The sequence below is a fragment of the Mesoplodon mirus genome (genome assembly GCF_964341445.2).
Source record: "Mesoplodon mirus genome assembly, chromosome: 13".
In the NCBI taxonomy this organism is placed as follows: domain Eukaryota; kingdom Metazoa; phylum Chordata; class Mammalia; order Artiodactyla; family Ziphiidae; genus Mesoplodon; species Mesoplodon mirus.
The window spans coordinates 37,763,295-37,783,589 of NC_138989.1; the positions used below are offsets into that span (position 1 = coordinate 37,763,295).

The 20,295-nt window shown below is 38.0% G+C and overlaps 1 protein-coding gene across 2 annotated transcripts in view; it reads left to right on the forward strand.

Moving 5' to 3' along the window:
* The first annotated feature begins 1,856 nt into the window (after positions 1–1,856).
* THOC1 (THO complex subunit 1) overlaps positions 1,857–20,295 on the forward strand; it is a 46,307-nt gene continuing 27,868 nt past the window's right edge. Inside the window, exons 1-8 of one of the 2 annotated variants that reach the window (XM_082640422.1) lie at positions 1,857–2,060; positions 3,957–4,030; positions 4,124–4,184; positions 5,436–5,502; positions 8,281–8,399; positions 8,865–8,913; positions 9,332–9,427; positions 17,507–17,589. In XM_082640422.1, coding sequence (XP_082496548.1) covers positions 2,007–2,060; positions 3,957–4,030; positions 4,124–4,184; positions 5,436–5,502; positions 8,281–8,399; positions 8,865–8,913; positions 9,332–9,427; positions 17,507–17,589 — 603 coding nt within the window. In that variant the 5' untranslated portion in view covers positions 1,857–2,006. Of the gene's footprint in view, positions 2,061–3,956; positions 4,031–4,123; positions 4,185–5,435; positions 5,503–5,748; positions 6,654–8,280; positions 8,400–8,864; positions 8,914–9,331; positions 9,428–17,506; positions 17,590–20,295 lie in introns of those variants that run through there. The other variant, XM_082640421.1, reaches the window with a different exon arrangement.

The following is a 20,295-nucleotide window of genomic DNA, read 5'->3' on the forward strand; positions in this document are numbered from 1 at the left end:
CCAATTCCACCTCCTGAACTTTGTCATCATCCCAATCTGAAATCTGTACACATTAAACAGTAACTCCCCATTATCCCCTACTGTTTATCGGGCATCTGTTCACTCATTAGCAACAACAGCTCATTTCTCTCCTTCCCACAAAATATATTGCTGGCTATAACTTGGGAGGAACTGCAAATGCCATTTTTAAACCAGTAACATTCTTTGGCCTGAAACACGAATACAATCTGGTTCCAACCCAGTTTTTCAACTCTATTTCTATTCAGAATCCAAAGTTTAAGTCAAAGTCAACAGCTACCTTTCACTGTGCTTTCTTCTTTCCACACCTCTGCTCACACCTTCCTCACCCTTTGGAATGTCTTTCCTATTCACCCCTTCACACTCTGACCTGTCTATTGGAATCCTTCAGGGTCCAGCTCGTATTCTCTCTTTTCCACAAAGGCTCCTTGACCACCTCATATGGTCCCTCTCTCCTTTGATCTCTTACAGCAACTATGATGCAAATTACTCGTGATCAAAATTGTACACTGCAGTTGTTTCACTTATGTCGACCTGAGCTCCCCAAAACAGCAATTAAGCTATATTATTTTGTTCATTCAATCATATGTCCATATATTTATTACTCATTCAACAAATACTGTCCACTGTGTACAAAGTGCCCAGCAAATGTGTGAATAAACACAATTCTAAGTCACTAGGCTTTGATGGATGAGTCAATAAACTCAAGCTATTCTTCTGTTTGGATTTTGTAAAAAATAATTTTATTTACCTCTTGGGTCTTAGTTGTGCTCCACACAGTTAATAATCATCTATAGTATAATAATAATCCTAATACATCAGCTACCTATTAAATCAGTTAAAACCTGTTTATTTTGGCAATTTGGAAATTTACATTGCACAATCAAACCTGAATGATTCTGTTGATTCTAAAAAACCTGCAATGCTCCAGGTAGCCAGCACTGTTCACAATTCCCACTTAGGAACAAGACTATGCAAAGCTGTCTTTTTGTTAGTGTCCTGTATTCTCGCCGGATATCAACGAAGGGAACAAGATAAAGCGCGCCTAGCTTTCTTCATTTAGGTTCACATGGAGGTGAATAAGAGCTGGTAGGAAGTGTTTGGGTCAGTGCTTCTTCTCCCACAGCATAATTCCAACTGAAAAGTTACTGCCACTTGGCTTCTCATTGGCCAAGCCTCTCTCATTGGCCAAGGGAGGAAACCGCTGAGACAAGGTTTTGCAGCTGGTGCCTCCAACCCTTGACGCGGCGCCACGCGCTATCCAATCAGCGCCGAGTACTGCATTCCTCCAAGATCTTCCTTTCAGTATAGCCCTCTATGTGCCAGCAAAGTTAACGAATCCCCAAACATTCATAATACTTGCATTGCTATACAAGTCACACGCGCATTCATGATTTCATTGACGTTCCTCCACAGCCCAAGATATAAGCGTTATGTCTATTCCTCAGAAGAGGAGGCTGCTCCTGAGCTACAGCGCCCATGAACTGTAGGGCAGAAACGCAAATCCGGAGCTGGGACCACTCCTCGAAAGGGACTTTGGTCCGGCGGTGCACGGCCACTGCCAACACTTCCCCAGCCTGGAGCTTTCCCGGATAACCCACCTGCCTTGGATTCTCGGGCGGCGGTTACCTTCCCTCGCGGCCCATTGAGCCGTAACCAGCCGCCTTTCACCAGGCTTCCCCAAAACAGGAAAACCACAGCCAAAGTGCGCGTCCCGGCCTGCAACCCGCAGCGCTTACAGGACAAGGCCACACATCTACCGTCACCTCAAGGGTTACCCACGAGCCCGAATCGGGCATTGAGCGGCTGACTCCGGCTCCCAGCGCCCGCCCGTCCTCGGTCACCATAGAAGCTCCCATCCCCCACCGGGCCCGCCCCTGCGCTCACATGCCGCTCTAGCCGCGCACGGAGCCGGCAATCTCTTCGCTCCCGCCCTGACGTCATCGGCGGGCGCCGCGGCGCGGTGGCGGGCACGCGCGTCCGAGAAGATGTCTCCTACGCCGCCGCTCTTCAGTTTGCCCGAAGCGCGGACGCGGTTTACGGTGAGCGGAAGGCGGGTGGGTGCGGCCCTGGCTCAGCGCTATTTTTTGCCCTCCTCTCCCTGAAATTACTCGAATTTTTCTCTAGGGTAAAGCAGGGACAGAGGCGTGTGCGCCGCGGCGACGGGCTCCCGGCCTCGTCGTGGGCTGGGAAGTGGCAAAGGCGCATTACCTGTCTCTTCCGCGCGTCCTCTGCGGTCCGCCTCCACCTTCCCGCCGGCGGGTCCCAGGACCCCGCGTTCTGGGCGTGTCTGCGCCCTGCGTGGAGGGGTCACCCGCAGACTACCTCTCTTCGGGTCCAGCTCCTCTGCAGTGCTCTCTCAGCTGGGCAGGTGTCTCCAGAACTGGAAGGGGTCTGCTGAAGGGGGAGGGCGGGACTGACTTTAGCCCAGAGAACCGGCTCCCGCCCCGCCTCCTAAGCTGCCAGGTGGTTGTTCTGGCCGCTTATTCACCACCCTTTAATTCTCCGTATCTCATTCCTAAGAGAAAGAAGAGGAAGGTCCTAAGTGGGACAGGACAAACAGGTCAGCTTGGGAAGGGTTGTCAGCTGTCATTTTATTCTTACACATTGGGGAACAGTAGTTTAAGCATTTGGGAAACACTTTACAGAGCGTTTTCATGTTAGCTTGTTTAACTCTTAGAATAGCACTGTCAGGAGGCTGTTTTATTATCCCTGGTAGATGAGATAGAAACTGAGACAGCCTCCCCCCACTCCAAAAGTTAAATGATTTACTTTACTGTTTTCTCTGACTTCAAACCCAGTATTCTTTTTATGTTGCCCATCACTAAATTGTTTGACTGTATTTCTCCCTAGTGCTCTGAAATTCTGCCTGGAGTAACTGTTAGGAATATCCAAGGTTATATTAGTCCTGGAGGGGACCATTTAATGGGAGCTCATCTAGCCCAGTGCTTCTCAAGCTTGAGCATCGGGTGGGATCTCCTGGAGATCTTGTTAAATGTAGATTCTGGTTAAGTAGGTCTGGAAGGGGGCCAGAGATTCTGCATTTCTAACAAGCTCTCAGGTGATGCCACTGCTGCTGTTGGTAGTAAGGATCTACAACAACCCTCATATTTAACTCGTGAGGAAAATGAAGCACAGAGGTAAGGGGGTATGCCCAAGATTACACAGCCTATTCACAGGCAGAGTCAGGAATGGACTTTTCCAGTATAAATGTAACTCCTGTGAGGTAACATTGATTTTCCAAGTGTATGTGAATTTTCACAGAATGAATGACTTGGCAATATTTTTGTCTTTCAATTATGACTACTTTAAGACAACCAGCAGGTTTACTACTTTAAGACAATCAGAGTTTACTTGGTGTTAGGGACTGTGCTGGGCAAGCTACGTAGACGAGGTAGGACTTTTTTTTTTTTTTCGAGGTAGGACTTTTGATGGGTCTTGAAGAATGGATAGAATTTGCGTGAGCACGTGGGAGGAATAATGGGAATGAATACACTAGAGTGAGCTTGATAGAAAATGATGGGAAAATGGCTAGACCCTAGTAGAGAGTATGTGTTAGGGGGTACTGGGAAATGAGGTTGCATAGCTTGGGTGGGATAACATTATCAAGGGCGTTTAGAGGAAGCTACGAAATAAGGAGCCACTTAGAGATTTTTTTTTTTAAAGCAGGATACTCTCATGAATGGGATATTTAAAAAGAAAGGAGGAGGGAAAACCTGGAATGAGAAAGTCTAGCTGGGGGGCTCTTGCAAGGCTTAAAGTGATGAGTCTATATCAGTAAGTGGTATTTGAATAAGAATTACTGATAGAATGACTCATAGGTAATTTTTCCCAGGTATAAACATTTTTTAGTTAGACATACTATTGATGAGTGATATGTTTTTCAGTAAATAATAAGCAGAAATCTTTCTACTTATTTGCTATTTTTATTTTTCTAGAAATCTACCAGAGAGGCCCTGAACAACAAAAATATCAAGCCCTTGTTGAATACCTTCAGCCAGTTGCCTGGAAGGTAAGGCATTGATATCCATGAAATAGGCTCGCTGAAATCTTTATACTTACCCTGAGCTGCTTTAAAAATGCAGGTGTTTTTTGTTTTTAATAGTGAAAATGAAAAAAAATGTACCCTTGACCAAGCTTTTAGAGGTGTTCTAGAAGAAGAAATTGTAAGTATGTTTTTCCTTTATTTATCGTTAGAATTTTGCTGGCAAATTAATATTATTTTTAAATTTGCTTTTATCCTTAGAATAGATATTTAAACATGACTATTTTTTCTAGAGTGAACTTGTTACTTTGTGAAACCTAACTTGGTCATAGTTAGTATAGGAGTTGTGTAAGGATTAAGGGTTTTAATAGCACAGTTTGACTTGTTTAAGGGTTTGGTTTACTAAATGAGTAGAGCCCTCTGCAAGTGAATATGTATAAGAAAAGTTGATAAGAGGTCTTCCTGAGCAAAAACTGTAATTTGAAGGTGAACCCTCTTGCTTTGCTGTATAAACAAACAGTGACACATCTTGTAGTGGCATAAAATGTCTAGTCCAAGGGTGTTCAGCATGGGAGCTGGTATTCCATGCCCTCATTTTCCCCTTATCAGTTCGCCTGCAAAAATAACAAAAATAACAATAGCCTATCCAACTTCAGTAGAGAAATTTAATCTAAACATGAAAAATCTGAATTTATTTACCATTAGTGGAGCACCCAAATGAAAGGAAAAGTTTCAGTAGTTTATTCTTGGTTTAGCAAAGCTTAGATCTCAAGAAGCTAGACCCTTTTCCCGTGTCCATAAAACAGTGTCCCTTTCTTTTGGACAATTCTATGTCAAATTCATTCTTTCCTCTTCTTCAGACCTAGTCACTTACCTGTTGTCAGGTATTGGGCAAGTTACTTTGCTTTTCTGAGCCTCAATTTCATTTGTAAGAGGGGAAATACCATTTTTTCATGGTGGTTGTGTGAAATGGCACTTAATGTACACTCAATAAATGCTGGATTTTATGATGTTATCAAACCTAAGCACCACCTCTCTTCTATTAAAACCCTCCTTCAGACATATTGATGCACCAGTACAATTAATTCCCCTGGCCCTGCCTTTGTCCTGTGCCATTGAGTGAGTTATGGCCTCAGCACATGTGTAGTTGATTAAGCTTACAGCCTTAATCATGCTAATGTAATGATCTTCCTAAGACTTGGATTTTAAGTGAATCACCTGCTGTTTAATTGTTTGATATACTTGTACAGTTAGGGTTATTGCTGTTCATTTTTTAAATTTTCATCTTAGAAAGTAATCTTATCTTCTGTGAGAAATATCTTTATCCAGGGTTTGTGATAATCAATTTAATGTCAGAGGATATGTTTTTCTTATTATCAAATTAGTCTAAAGTCTGGCTCCTGAATTAAGCTGTTTTCTCTTTTGTTGGTAGATAAATCATTCATCATGTGAAAGCTTTTTAGCTATTATTTCTCTTGCTATTGGGGGAGTTACTGAAGGTAAGTATGGGTTTGTTTTGTTTTTTTTTAAAGCAATCTTGGGCATGACATGTTTTATTTAAAACTTATTCTCCCCATACCTCTCTACCTAATTGATTTTGTTCATTTAAAAAATTCTGCCTACCCTCTTTGCCAAGAAATCCCATGGAAATTAGCTCACAGGTATTTCTTGTCACTAGTGTATACAGTGCACACTTTGGCACTTTCTTTGTTCTCCACTTGTTCTGTTCATCAGGTAAATATTTATTGAGCATCTACTATGTGCCTGGTACTGAGCTAGGACTTGGGAGATTCAGTGGTAAATAAAACGTATTCGCTGCCTGTAAGGAGCCTAGTGGCTAATGGAGGAAACACGTCTAAATGTCTTACTGGGGTGGGGGGTGAAGTAGGAATGAAGTATGGTTGAAGTGATTCTCTAAACTTCAGAGTCTGAAGGAATCAGGATGGTCTTAGAAAGGAAACTGTAACATAAGAGCTGGGATGTGAGGGATGAGTAATTTGTCAGGCAGAAACAGAAGGATATAGCTATATAAAGACCTAGTTCACCATGACTAAAAAAAATGTGGAGCAGAATGGTGAGAGGATGATGAGAATGGTGAAGAAAATAAGCAGGAGGGGTAGGTTAGGGCCATTTGTAAAGGGCTTTGTGTGCCATGCTAAAGAGGACCTATGGAAGAGCCATTGAATTGGGAGAAACTGCTGGCAGGAAAACTAGGTAGAGGACAATTAAAATGGGGCAGTGGCAGTAGGGGATAGTTTCAAGAGACTTTTCTTTTATTTATTTATTTATTTATTTATAGTTATTTTTATTTATTTATTTTTGGTTGCGTTGGGTCTTCGTTGCTACGCGTGGGCTTTTCTCTAGTTGTGGAGAGCGGGGGCTACTCTTCGTTGCAGTGCACAGGCTTCTCATTGCAGTGGCTTCTCTTGTTGCAGAGCCCGGGCTCCAGGCACGCAGGCTTCAGTAGTTGTGGCACACGGGCTTAGTTGCTGTGCGGCATGTGGGATCTTCTGGACCAGGACTCGAACCCATGTCCCCTGCATTGGCAGGTGGATTATTAACCACTGCGCCACCAGGGAAGCCCCTCAAATGAGATTGCCAGGCTTTAGCTTTGTTTTACTGAATCCGAATCTTTGAGAGTGGAATTTAGGTAATTTTCTATAGTTATTAATGTGAATTAACTTTTGCCAGACTATACTTCTGCTAAGGGCAGGGAGTATGCCTCTCAAATCTCTTGGATATACAGGACATAAAAGTATCACAAATCTAAGTGTTAAAGGACTTTAGAGGTCATATGGTCCGTTCTTGTCTCTGGCCTATCCTGTCTCCCCTCAGTAAAGTCCTTGGCGGGTGGTCCTCCAGCCTCTACTCCCATTGATGGAGCTCACGATTTGATTTCTGTTAGATAGTTCTGATAGTGCAATTTCCCCTTTGTATTGAGTTGAAATTTGCTGCCTTATGCCTCCCTGGTTCTAGGCAGTATCCCTCACATCACATTCCAGATATGATCTTACCAGTGCAGAGCAGAGCTGGAAATACTACTTCCTGTTTCTGAACATACTGTGTTAATGCAGTATTTTGGGCTAATAGTACACCCTCAGTACTTTTTTTTTTTTTTCACATATCATGCTGAGGTGTCTACTTTTCCTAAACACTTAACAAGTGTTAGTATCTATTACGTAAAAATAGAAGGAAGAATGAGCAGGGAGGTAAAAGTATTTTTAGCTAGCCTAGATGACCTTAAAGTCTTTAATTTATTGCTTTACTTTAGTAAGATTGAATTTAGAAATAAACAACTTTTAATTTTACCCTTTTTTCCCTTGAAACAATGGTATTGTAAAAGTTTAATGAGTTGAAATCAGTATCAAATCTTTTTTTTTTTTTAGAGACAGATATTTATTTTGCCACTTCAGAAGGCTTTGAAAGCTTTAGGAAGAGTGGAAGAACAGAATTTTCAATTTGAAGTTCATTTACCCTTTTTTTTTTAACATCTTTATTGGAGTATAATTGCTTTACAATGATGTTTTGTTATCTTTTTTGAAGTAGTTCTTTCAAATCACAGACAACTTAAATTTTAGCAATAGTACAGAACATTTGGAAATGAGAAGGGAACATACTAGTCCTAATTCTTCTACTTTAAAAAAAAACTACCATTTATTTTGGTATATGGTTTTAGTTTCTCTGGTCTTTTTAAAAGATTTTATTGTGATAACCATAATACCCAATACAGTTTTGAACCCTGCCTTTTTCACTTGACATTATATCATAAACATTTTCCAAGTTATTATAGTCATAACCATCGTTTTTAATTGGCTGCATTATATTCTTTTGAATAGCTTAGTGGTGAAGAAAACAGACTGTGGAGCCAGACTGCCTGGGTTCGTATCCCAGCTCTACCACTTACTGGCTCTATGATTTTGGGCAAGTTATTTAACTTCTGTGTCTCAGTTTTCCCATTCTATAAACTGGAGATAATGTTATCTACCTCATAGGGTTATAAGGATTACATGTGTTAGTACATGTAAAGCACTTCAGTGTGCCTGACATATAGTAAATGCTCTAGATGTGTTATCAAGAATGATTATCATCATCACATACCAACACTTACTTAAGTATATCCTGTTTGGGGACTTTAGGTTGCTTCTGTTTCTTGTCTTTCACAGCCTTGTTAGGATTGACAAAGTATACCTTTAATATTTTCTACAAAATTATTTTGCATGGGCTGTTTTACTCAACAGTACTTTAAACTTTTTAATTGGCTTGTGCTCCACTTGAAGGTATTTGTACAGCATCTACACCTTTTGTATTGTTGGGAGATGTTTTGGATTGCCTTCCTTTGGATCAGTGTGACACAATATTCACTTTTGTGGAAAAAAATGTTGCTACTTGGAAATCAGTAAGTGCCTTTGTTTCTTTTTCTGCTAATATTATCTTTCTATAGATCCAGAGTTCTGAGGGTAGTTTTTGTTGTTGTTGTTTTTTGTTTGTTTTTTGCTTATATTTCTAATATTGCTGATTGCCAAAAAGTTTGTCCCTATGAGAATTATATATTCTGCTCTCTTGGAAAAGCCAAGTAAAAGTCATATGGAGAAAAAAATGGAAGTACAAAATTTGAGTAGATACAATTAACTTGAAAACACACACTTTTACATGTTTAAAAGTTACTTAGAATCGTGTTTTGTTATATATTTGAAAATATTTTTATTTCATTAAAAATGTTATTTGCTTGCAAAAAGTGAAAGTGGCATAGTAGATTCTCAGTGCATAGTAGTGTTCTTTAAAATTTTACTTCCTGTGACTTATTATTGAAGAATGTGCAGCAACTTCAGAACAATAGTAATAATTTCTGTCTTAATTTCAGAATACATTCTATTCTGCTGGGAAAAATTATTTACTACGTATGTGCAATGGTAAGTAATTCAACAGTAAATGATTGTTTTTTAAAAAGTAAATGTGGCCAGGAAAACAGGTGGTGGAATTAAACATAAGTGGTAAAATTTTTAAAGTAGATTGTATCTTCATTTTTAAATAGCCGTCTGACTTATTAAAACTGATCATTTGCTGTAAGTTAAACTATTCCTGTTCTGGATATAAACTTAATGAAAAACCAAAAAAATTTAGTAAAGCTTGTCTTACCCATGCTAAACTTGTTTAGTTTTATTCCTAATTTTCTAGAGCTTTTTTGTGACAAAAATAGTTTCTACCCCCATTTTGAGAACTACTGCTTTAGGAAAATACTTTTGACAAACTGGTTAAGAAACTTGGGTATGGTTGTAATAAACATAGAATGATCTCACCTGTGTAATCTTCGTTTCCATGTGTTGTTAGATCTCTTACGAAGATTATCAAAATCCCAGAATACAGTCTTCTGTGGACGAATTCAGCTCTTTTTGGCCAGACTTTTCCCTTTATCTGAGAAGTCAGGTAAGCTTTTGTACATAAAATGCTTTGCAGGAAAATCTTTACCAGATTAGAATCTACCATGATGATAAAAAAGAAAAATGGTTCTAAAAAGTTGAAAACATAGGAAATTGCCACTTTATTTTACTTATAAGTAGTTATACGTGTCCCAGTGTATGATACAGGTAACCCTTAAATAAAGTCATTGATTCCTGCAAGCCTGTTTGTTTCTCTTTTTTTATGTATGTATGTATGTATGTATGTATGTTGGCTGTGCCGGGTCTTAGTTGCAGCACACGGGATCTTCATTATGGCATGCAGGATCTTTAGTTGCAGCATGCGGACTTCTTAGTTGAAGCATGCGGACTCTTAGTTGCAGCATGCAACTCCCAGTTGTGGCATGCATGCCGGATCTAGTTCCCCAACCAGGGATCGAACCTGGGCCCCCTGCATTGGGAGCGCAGAGTCTTACTCACTGGACCACCAGGGAAGTCCCTAAAGTTATTGATTCTTTAAGTTCAAAGTTTATTAATAATAATGTACAGTTGAATCACACTGAAATATGTAGCTGTGAATCATGTTTTTATTTCATTTCCTAATGTATGCCTATTTTTCTGTTTCCATTTTTTCCTTCAGTCACTACTGTTCAGCCACATTGACTTTGTTCATTTCTTTTATCATTTATTATTGTGAAATATAATGGTAATGTGAAAAGGGCATAAAGTAAATATAGTATAATAATTATGAAGCAAATACTTGTGTAACCACTGTCCAGGTCCAGAAGTGGAACATTGCCCACCACAAGGCTCTCTAGAGCCCACCACAATCTGTTCAAATATGCCAGATTTTAATATCTCTTTGCTTCAGTCTTCCCTTCCTTAATATCAGGCTAATATACCACCTACTTCATATGTTGTTGTAAGGATTAAATGAATTAAAATATGTGAAGAGCTTACAACAGTGCCTGCATATGGTAAGACCTACAGTATATGTTAGCAGTTGTTTTACATGTGGCTTTCTTTTTGTCCTGCTAGATCTGTTTTTTTTCTTTCCTCTTATTTAATGTGGTCAGGATTAATTTTGATTTATCAGTGTATTTACTACTTGTATTTCTGACCTTCTGTCTGTTTCCCCCTTTAGACTTTACTTTAGTGCAGATTTGTGTTTCCTTTCAAAATCTTTATTTCTTTACTCTTGAAGAATGGTTTCAGTAGAAGATTGTAGGTTGGCACTGGATATAGGATTTCACTTAGTAGGAGATAATCATTACTTTGCCTTCTAGCTTCTATAGATAAGGCAAATGTCAGTCTAACTCCTTTGAAGATAATCTAGGTTTTTTTTTCTCTCTATCTGCTCTTAAGGTTTTATTTTTCTTTGGGTTTTTTGTTTGTTTTTCAGCTTTATATGATGTATCTAAGCATGGATTTTTAAAACTTATCATTCTTCGGATTTGTGGGCATCTCGAATTTATGGATTGGTTGTCCTTCATCCAGTTTGTAAAAATTTAAGCTGTTATTTCTTCAAATATTATATATGCTGCTTTCTCTTTTTCTCTTTATGTAACTCTAGTAGACATCCTATATCTTCTCACTGTATCCTCTGTCTCTTACACTTTCTACATTTTTCATCTCTTTGTTACTCTCCATCACATTCTGCATAATTTCTTTAGAAATGTTTTCCAGTTCACTACTTCTCTCTTCAGCTATGAATAATCTGCTGCTAAATGAGTTCTTAATTTCAGTAATTGTATTTTTTCATTTCTAGAAAGTCTTTTTTAAGTCTGCTGTATCACTTTTTTAGTTTCTTATTCCCTGCTGATATTCTCAAACTTGTTTTTTAATTTTCTAACCAGGGTAAGCATTGTTATTTTTATGTGTCTGATAATTCCAGTGTCTTAAGTCTCTGTGGGTATGTCTCTAGTGTCTGTTTCTACTGTTTCTCACTCATTGTATCTTACCCCTTTGTGTTTCTGGTTAGTGTTTGATGTTATATTTGAGAAGATATTTGAGGGAATAATTTTGAGGCCTAGGTTAGATACCTTTCTCCAGATAAGAGTTTTCATTACTCCTGCCAGGCACCCTTAGAAGGGTGCTACTACTAGTCCAAGATTGCCTTAATCTAGCCCAGCTCAAGGCCTGTGATTCCTTAGATAATCGAGAAGACTTGGCACCGGACTGCAGTTTGGTTCATCCTTACCTGAGGACGTAGGTCCCAGTCTAGAAGAAGGTTGGGGTAGGACTTATTAGATTCCCCACCTCCCTTGGACTCAGAGATTTATTTTTATCATCCTCACTTCAGGAAGCTGCTAAAAGAGTAGCTCAGTTTTGCAGCCGATTCTTCCTGTTTGGCAGATATCCTCAAGGCAAAAGTGGCTTTGAGTGCTGATGATGCATTGCTTATCTTTCTTGCCTTCTTGATTTTTGCCATATATTCCTCACTGAATGTCAGCTCTTTACTATTTTTAAGAAAACAATTTTCTGTTTCATTGCCTAAAACAGTGCTGTGAACATGGTTTATGCTCTGTAAGTATTCATAGAATTAATGTAATTTATCCAAGTTTTCAGTTGTCCTTAGAGGGTTAATCTGAATTAATTAATTAGCTAATTAATTAGCCTTCCGTTACTGGAAGCTCAGCCTTTTATATTTTTTAACAGCTTTATTGAGATGTAAATTCACATACCATACAATTCACCATTGAAAATGTACAGTTTACTGTTTTTTAGTATATTCACAGGGTTGTGCAGTCATCATTGCAGTCTAATTTTAGAATATTTTAACTTACAAAAGGAACCCTGCACCCATTAACTGTCACTCTCCACTTACCTCCATCCTTACCCTGTCTCCCAGGCCCTAAACAACCATTAATCTACTTATTGGTCTCTATGGACTTCCCTATTCTGGACATTTTAAAAATGGAATAATAAAATATGTGGTCTTTTGTGACTGGCTTTTTTTTTTTAACACCTTTATTGGAGTATAATTGCTTTACAGTGTTGTTAGTTTCTGCTGTATAACAAAGTGAATCAGCTATACGTGTACATATATCCCCATGTGCCCTCCCTCCCACCCTCCCTATCCCACCCCTCTAAGTGGTCACAAAGCACTGAGCTGATCTCCCCGTGCTACACAGCTGCTTCGCACTAGCATCTGTTTTACATTTGATAGTGTATATGTGTCAGTGCTACTCTCACTTCATGTGACTGGCTTTTTAAACTTAGCTTAATACTTTCAAGGTTCATCTGTGTTGTATGTATCAGTAGTTCATTCCTTTTTATGGCTGAATGATATTCTCTGTATGGATATACCACATTTTGTCCATTCACCAGTTAATGGACATTTGAGTTGTTTCTGCTTTTTGGCTATTGTAAATAATGCTGCTGTGAACATTTGTGTACAAGTTTTATGTGGATGTATGTTTTCACTTCTCTTGGCTGTATACATAGGATGGAATTGATGGGTCATATGGTAACTGTTTTAATTTCTCCTGGATAGATATCTAAGAGTAGAATTACTGGGTCATATGGTAACTCTGTATTTAAGTTCTTTTTTTTTTTTTTAATTGGGGTATAGTTGTTTTACAATGTTGTGTTAGTTTCTACTGTACAGCAAAGTGAAGTAGAGTTCCCTGTGCTATACAGCAGGTTTTCATTAGTTATCTGTTTTATACGTGTTAGTGTATATATGTCAATCCCAATCTCCCAATTCATCCCACCCAACCTTTTCCCCGCTTGGTGTCTATACATTTGTTCTCTACATCTGTGTCTCTATTTCTGCCTTGCAAACTGGCTCATCTGTACCATTTTTCTAGATTCCACATATATGTGTTCACATACGATAGTTGTTTTTCTCTTTCTGACTTAACTTCACTCTGTATGACAGTCTCTGGGTCCATCCATGTCTCTACAAATGATGTATTTAAGTTCTTGAGGAACTACCAAACTGTTTCCCAAAGAGGCTGCATCATTTTATCACTGATGCAAGTGCGTTCCAGTTTCCCCACATCCTTGCTAACACTGACTGTTTATTGTCTTTTTTATTATAGCCATCCTAGTGAGTGTAAAGTGGTATCTCGTGGTTTTGGTTTGCATTTTTGTAATGACTAAAGATGTTAAGCATCTTTTCATATGCTTACTGGTCATTTGCATGTCTTCCTTAAAGAAATAGTTTATTAAGATTCTTTGCCCATTTTAAAAATGGGGTTATTTGTCTTTTTATTACTTAGTTGTACAAGTTCTTATAATATTCTGGATACTAGACCCTTATCAGATATATAATTTGTAAATATTTTCTCCCATTCTGTGGATTTCCTTTTCACTTTCTTGATAGTGTTGTTCGCAGCAAAAAAGTTTCAAATTTTGATGAAGTTTAATATATCTATTTTTTCTTTTGTTGCTGGTGCTCTTGGTGTCATCTCTAAGAAACTGTTGCCTAACCCAGCAGTCCCTGACCTTTTTGGCACCAGGGACTGGTTTCGTGAAAGACAGTTTTTCCACAGACTAGGGTTGGTGGGGGGAATGGTTCAGGCGATGATTCTAGCGATGGGGAGCAGCAAGTGAAGCTTCGATCACTCGCCTGCTGCTCACCTCCTGCTGTGCGGCCCAGTTCCTAACAGGCCGCGGACCGCTACTTTTCTTCTAAGAGTCTTAGCTCTTACATTTAGGTATATGATCCATTTTGAGTTAATTGTTGTATGTGGTGTGAGGTGGGGTTCCAATTTCATTCTTTTTATATGTGGATACCCAGTTGTCGCAGCACCATTTATTGAAAAAACTATTCTTTTCCCACTGAATTGGCATCTTGCCTTCTTTTTACCTTCAAAATATCAAGATCAATTGAACCTTAGGACCTTGGCACTCTTTCTGCTGTCTGTAATCCTTTTGTTCGTTATTGTCACATTACTGACTTTTGCTGTCACTCAATCTCAGTTTAAATTTTACTACCTTAGAGAGGCTGTCTTTGAGCATCTAATCTAAACCTGCCACCACAGTTACCCATTATCACCACCTGATTTCAAATCTCTTCTTAGAATTTAGCACCACCTGGCATTTTCAGTGTGTTTGTGTTGTTCACCTCTGTATTTTCTGTGCCTAGTAACTTCTAATACCAGGTATCTAGTCACTATTTAAATATTTGATGAATAGGGCTTCCCTGGTGGTGCAGTGGTTGAGAGTCCGCCTGCCGATGCAGGGGACATGGGTTCGTGCCCCGGTCCGGGAAGATCCCACGTGCCGCGGAGCGGCTGGGCCCGTGAGCCATGGCCGCTGAGCCTGCGCGTCCGGAGCCTGTGCTCCGCAAAGGGAGAGGCCACAGCAGTGGGAGGCCCGCGTACCGCAAAAAAAAAAAAATAATAATAATATTTGATGAATGAAACTCTATCTCTTTGTGAAATGAAGTGCCCCTTCATAAGTACTGATTTGTGATTTCTTTTTCTGGAATTTACAGAAAACATAAGAACAAGGTTTCAATTCTCAGCCATTCTTTAGTCCTTCCTGTTTATCTCCAGCCTCCACTCTCATTTTTTAAAAAACATTTTAACCTCTTTTTCAATATGCTACATTCCTAAATTGACAAGACATAGAGAAATCACTTTTTTCTTATTAACTAGTTGAAAGACTATGTTGCTAAAGGTAGCTTTAAACTATATATATATCTTTTAATAAATTATATTTTTAAATTTAATTTTTAAATTATAAAATTACCCAACCTTGTTTCAGAAAATTTGGAAAATGAAGGGAAAAAAAATTCATAATCAATCCTGTCACCCTAACATAAGCTAGATTGGCATTTGGGGATATCTTCTTGCAGTATTTTTTCTTCTTTTTTTACATTTATAAATGCGTAAGATTCACTAGAGTATATCCCAAGACCTTCAGAAAGCTGTCTTAACATGTAATTTACCCATTAAATTTAGTAAAGTATGACTGAGATTTTTAACCTGAGAATTATGGCATGTGCTTTGTTGAGTAATAAACAGAAAATGGACAAAAATATTTTAAGTAGTCAATGCTAAATGGTCAGCCAGGTTCATTCACTAGCTTAACGACGTCATCTAGCATACTAGCTTTTTTTTTTTTTTTTTTTTTTTTTTTTGCTGTACGCGGGCCTCTCACTGCTGTGGCCTCTCCCGTTGCGGAGCACAGGCTCCGGACACACAGGCTCCGCGGCCATGGCTCGCGGGCCCAGCCGCTCCGCGGCATGTGGGATCTTCCGGGATCGGGGCACGAACCCGTGTCCCCTGCATCGGCAGGCGGACTCTCAACCACTGCGCCACCAGGGAAGCCCTAGCATACTAGCTTTTAAAAAAAACTTGTTTTAAAATAACTTTAGACGTGAAGAATTGCAAAGATAGTATAGAGTACCTGAATAGCATCACCTAATGTTAACCTCATACATGCCATGGTACAGTTATCAAAACTAAGAAATCAACATTGGTGCAGCACTGTTACCTACAGACTTTATTTGGATTTTACCAGTTTTATCAGTGCTTTCTTTTTTAAGGATCTAATCTGGGATCCTGTATTACTAAGTTGTGATGTCACTTTAATCTCCCCAATCTCCCCAGTCAGTGACAGTGCCTCAGTCTTTGCTGTTTTTTCATGACCTTGACAGTTTTGAAGAGCACTGGTCAGATAATTCGTAGAATGCCCTTCAATTCATGTTTGTGTGATGTTTTTCATAATTAGATTGAGGTTATGGATTTGGGGAAGAAGACCACAGAGGTGATGGGCCCTTCTCAGTGCATCGTTTCAACATGGTATTGATGTGTCTTTTTACTGGGGGTGTTATCTTTCATCACTTATTTAAGATATTATCCTTGATCACCATATTTCTCTACTACAAAGTTACTATTTTCCCCTTTGTGATTAATAAATATTTGGAGGGAGATACTTTGAGGCTATGCAGATACTTTTTTTCCTTAGACCTTTGCCGGCTGAGTTTAGTACTGTTCATCAGTGGATCTTGCCTGCAGTGATTATTATTAGGTTGTCTTGGTGGTGATTTTCTATTTCTTTCATTCCTTCTACGTTTATGAATTGGGATTCTTCTCTAAAGACAAGTTGTCTTGGGAATTCCCAGGCGGTGCAATGGTTAAGACTCTGTGTTTCCAATGCAGGGGGCCTGGGTTTGATCCCTGGTCGGGGAACTAAGATCCTACAAGCCTCACAGTGCAGCCAAAAAAAAAAAAGAAAAGAAGAGTTGTCTCTTCTCCTTTGTTTACTTGTAATTCAGTCATCTATTTCAGTATGAACTCATGGATATTTATTTTATATGGGTTATAATCTCATAATATCATTATTTACTTTGTTGCTCAAATTTTTATAGTTTTCCCCATCGGGAGCTCTTTCATGTAGGTGAGGATAGTCCAGGCACATCTTGTGTATTTTCCCTGCCCAACCCCTGGAATCAGCCACTTCTCCAAAGAGCCTGATTTGTTTTACTTAAAAATGGTATTTAGAAGACAAGATCTGGGACCTAGATAATGCTAATTGTTACTAGAATATCACTGCTTCTGAGCCCTCTCAGTGGACAGAGCTTGGAAAGATACATATGTATACTAACATGTATATGTAAGCATCTGTATTTCTGTATCTGTCTACATTTTTTTTAATGACCAACAACGAAAACAATGCTATCATAGTGACTGATAACTTGTGAGTCTAATCTAACACCAATAGATCTGCTTATTTATAACTTCTTTCCCTGACAGCGAGAAACCTGGCCCTCACTAACTATATTTCCTATAAATATTGTTATACATTCATACTTTTTGAATAATACAATTTCTATTTGTGCTTCAGCAAAATTATAAATTACTACATATTGCATTCTGTAAAATTGTTCTAGAATATTCACAAATAACAAGGATCAATATATCTGTTACAGTGTATACAGAATTCGGCATACTCTAAAGGCACCTTAAAAAAATGAATTTTAGAAAGAATTTGAAAATCAAGTGTGATGTTATTCTGACTTGATCTTTTGCTCAATTATGGATTTATCATTTTATGTATTTTGGTTATATGACAACAAAGTTATACTCTTAAACAAGTTTAGGTGTTTGATGGATTTGCTTTGAAAATCTTTTTTTTTTTTTTTTAATAGGTCTTAACTTGCAGAGTCAGTTTAATCTGGAAAATGTCACTGTTTTCAATACCAATGAGCAGGAAAGCACATTGGGTCAAAAGGTGAGGCTGATATGAAATCTAACATAACATATTTTAAGTTTGTTATTGAGATAACTCAGATGAATGGGTCTTCTAAATCAAAAATTTTGAAAACCTTTATTTTCAATCTATAGAAATAATATGTATTCTGTGTAGAAAAAAAATGCAAACAAAATAGAAATATTTAAAATAAAAAGTGCAGCTACCCCATAATCCAAAGATAACCCAAAGATAACCCTATAATCCCAAAGATAACCACTCTTAACATTCTTTTTTTGTCCTTACAAGACTTTTTGTGTGTATGTAGTTTTATTCCAAAATTGAGGTCATACAATACATACTGTTCTGAAATTCACTTTCTTCTTTTAACAGTATGAAATGGTTGCATTTCTGCATCAGTACATTTAGATTTGTCTCTGTGTTTTAATGACTCATGATAAGTCTTTGGATATATCAGTCTCCTGTCACTGAGCATTTAGATAATCTCTAATAGTGAAAACTTGTTAACAACATTATAGTAAATAGTATTTTGTATATCATTGCTAAATTATGTAGGTGTCTCCTTAGGATAAATTTCGATAAGTGAAATTTCTGTGTCAAAATAAATGCATATATCAAATTTTGATAACTGTTGCCCGGGTACTTCTCAAAATAGTTGTACCCATTTATACCACCCCCAGTGGCACATAGAGAATGCCTTCCCATTTCCCCACAGCCTCACGCCAACATGGGGAATTACCAGTTTTTAAAAATTTTTGCTTAATTAATACATACTTGAAAGGTAAGTCGTCTTTGTTTTAACTTACATTTCTTTGGTTATTAATGAGGTTGAGGAACTTACTGTATGTTTATTGGAATTTATTTTTCTTCTGTGCTGATTAGAAACAATGAGGAAGAGAATTGCCTATTCATGACATTTGCCCATTTTACTGCTGAAACATCTTTTTCTATTGATGTGTAGAAACTCATTATATAGAATGTTATTAATTCATTCCTACTGTGTGTTGATACATTTTTTCCTCAGTTTGTGGTTTTTTTTGTAACTTTATAGTTTTCTATATGGAGCTATTAAATTTGGATATAGTAATATTAACATTTGTTGGTCTTTTGTTTTAGTGTTTCTAGCCTTGTGTCATACTGAAGGCTTCCACTACACAGGAGTATGTAATTCTTTGTTTTCTTCTGGTGCTTTTATGATTTTATTTTTTCTTTTAAATCTTTTGCCCAGCAGGAAGGTTGGAGTTTGGAGTAAGTTGAGTTATAATTTAATTTTTTCTAGATGGTGAGCCAGTTATTTCAGAACCATTTGTTAAATAATCCATCATTTGCCCACTGATTTTTTCAAAAGGACATCAGCAAGATCAACTTTATTTTTAAAGATTATTTATTTATTTATCTATCTATTACCTACCTATTTATTTATTTATTTATTGGTGCGTTGGGTCTTCGTTGCTGTGCACGGGCTTTCTCTAGTTGCAGTGAGCCGGGGCCACTCTTCGTTGCGGTGTGCGGGCTTCTCATTGCGGTGGCTTCTCTTGTTGCAGAGCATGGGTTCTAGCCGCGCAGGCTTCAGTAGTTGTGGCACGTGGGCTCAGTAGTTGTGGCTCGCGGGCTCTAGAGCACAGGCTCAGTAGTTGTGGTGCACGGGCTTAAGTTTCTCCGCAGCATGTGGGATCTTCCCAGGCCAAGGCTCGAACCCATGTTCCCCTGCATTGGCAGGCAGATTCTTAATCACTGCACCACCAGGGACACCCCCTAAAGATTATTTTTGATGTGTCCAGAAGACAGTCCAGAGCTGGCAAATTTTTGGACATTCAGCACCTGCTCTTCATTTAGGAGCAAGTTATAAAGTTTAAAAAATTATTAATTAGGTGTAACTAATATTTCACTGTAAATTAATCAGAGTACCTTACTTAATTTATCCCTTAAATTGTAATCATTGTCAATTTGGAAATGATACTGACTTTAAGATTTTTCAAAATCTGCCTTTCCCTTTTATGTATCTTTTAGGTATTTCTTGGACTATTCTATGTAGACTTGTTATTTTAAAGTCGGGTGGTGGGATGAATTGGAAGCTTGGGATTGACATGTATACACTATTGATACTGTGTATAAAAGAGATGACTAATGAGAACCTACTGTATAGCACAGCGAACTCTACTCAATGCTCTGTGGTAACCTAAAAGGGGAGGAAATCCAAAAATGAGGGGATATATGTATACGTATAGCTGATTCATTTTGCTTTACGGTAGAAACTAACACAACATCGTAAAGCAACTATACTCCAATAAAAATTAATTATTAAAAAAAATTTTTTTCAATATGGAGCTGTACACCCAGCATATCCTAAAGTGTTCCCAGATAATAAGTGTTACGTGTACAGGTGGGGGAAGATTTTCAAGGTCAAATTAAAGTTGGAGACAAAAACTACTTAAATCACTTTGAGTTATTTACTGTGGTTCTTGGAATCCTTATTGTACTAATGATCTTCTCACTTTTCCATCAAGTCATTGTATACTGTGTTTCCAAATCATATTTTGCCATAGATTCTCTATTCCCAGAGAGAATGTACTGACTGTGTTTGGAAAAGTACTGGTTTAAAACTTTGCACTATGTTTTTTGTTGTTGTTTTTTTTAATGAATAGGTATTTATATTCTTTCATTATTATTCATTTATATAAATATTTAATATTTGTTCATTTAATATTTATTTATTTATTTTGGCTG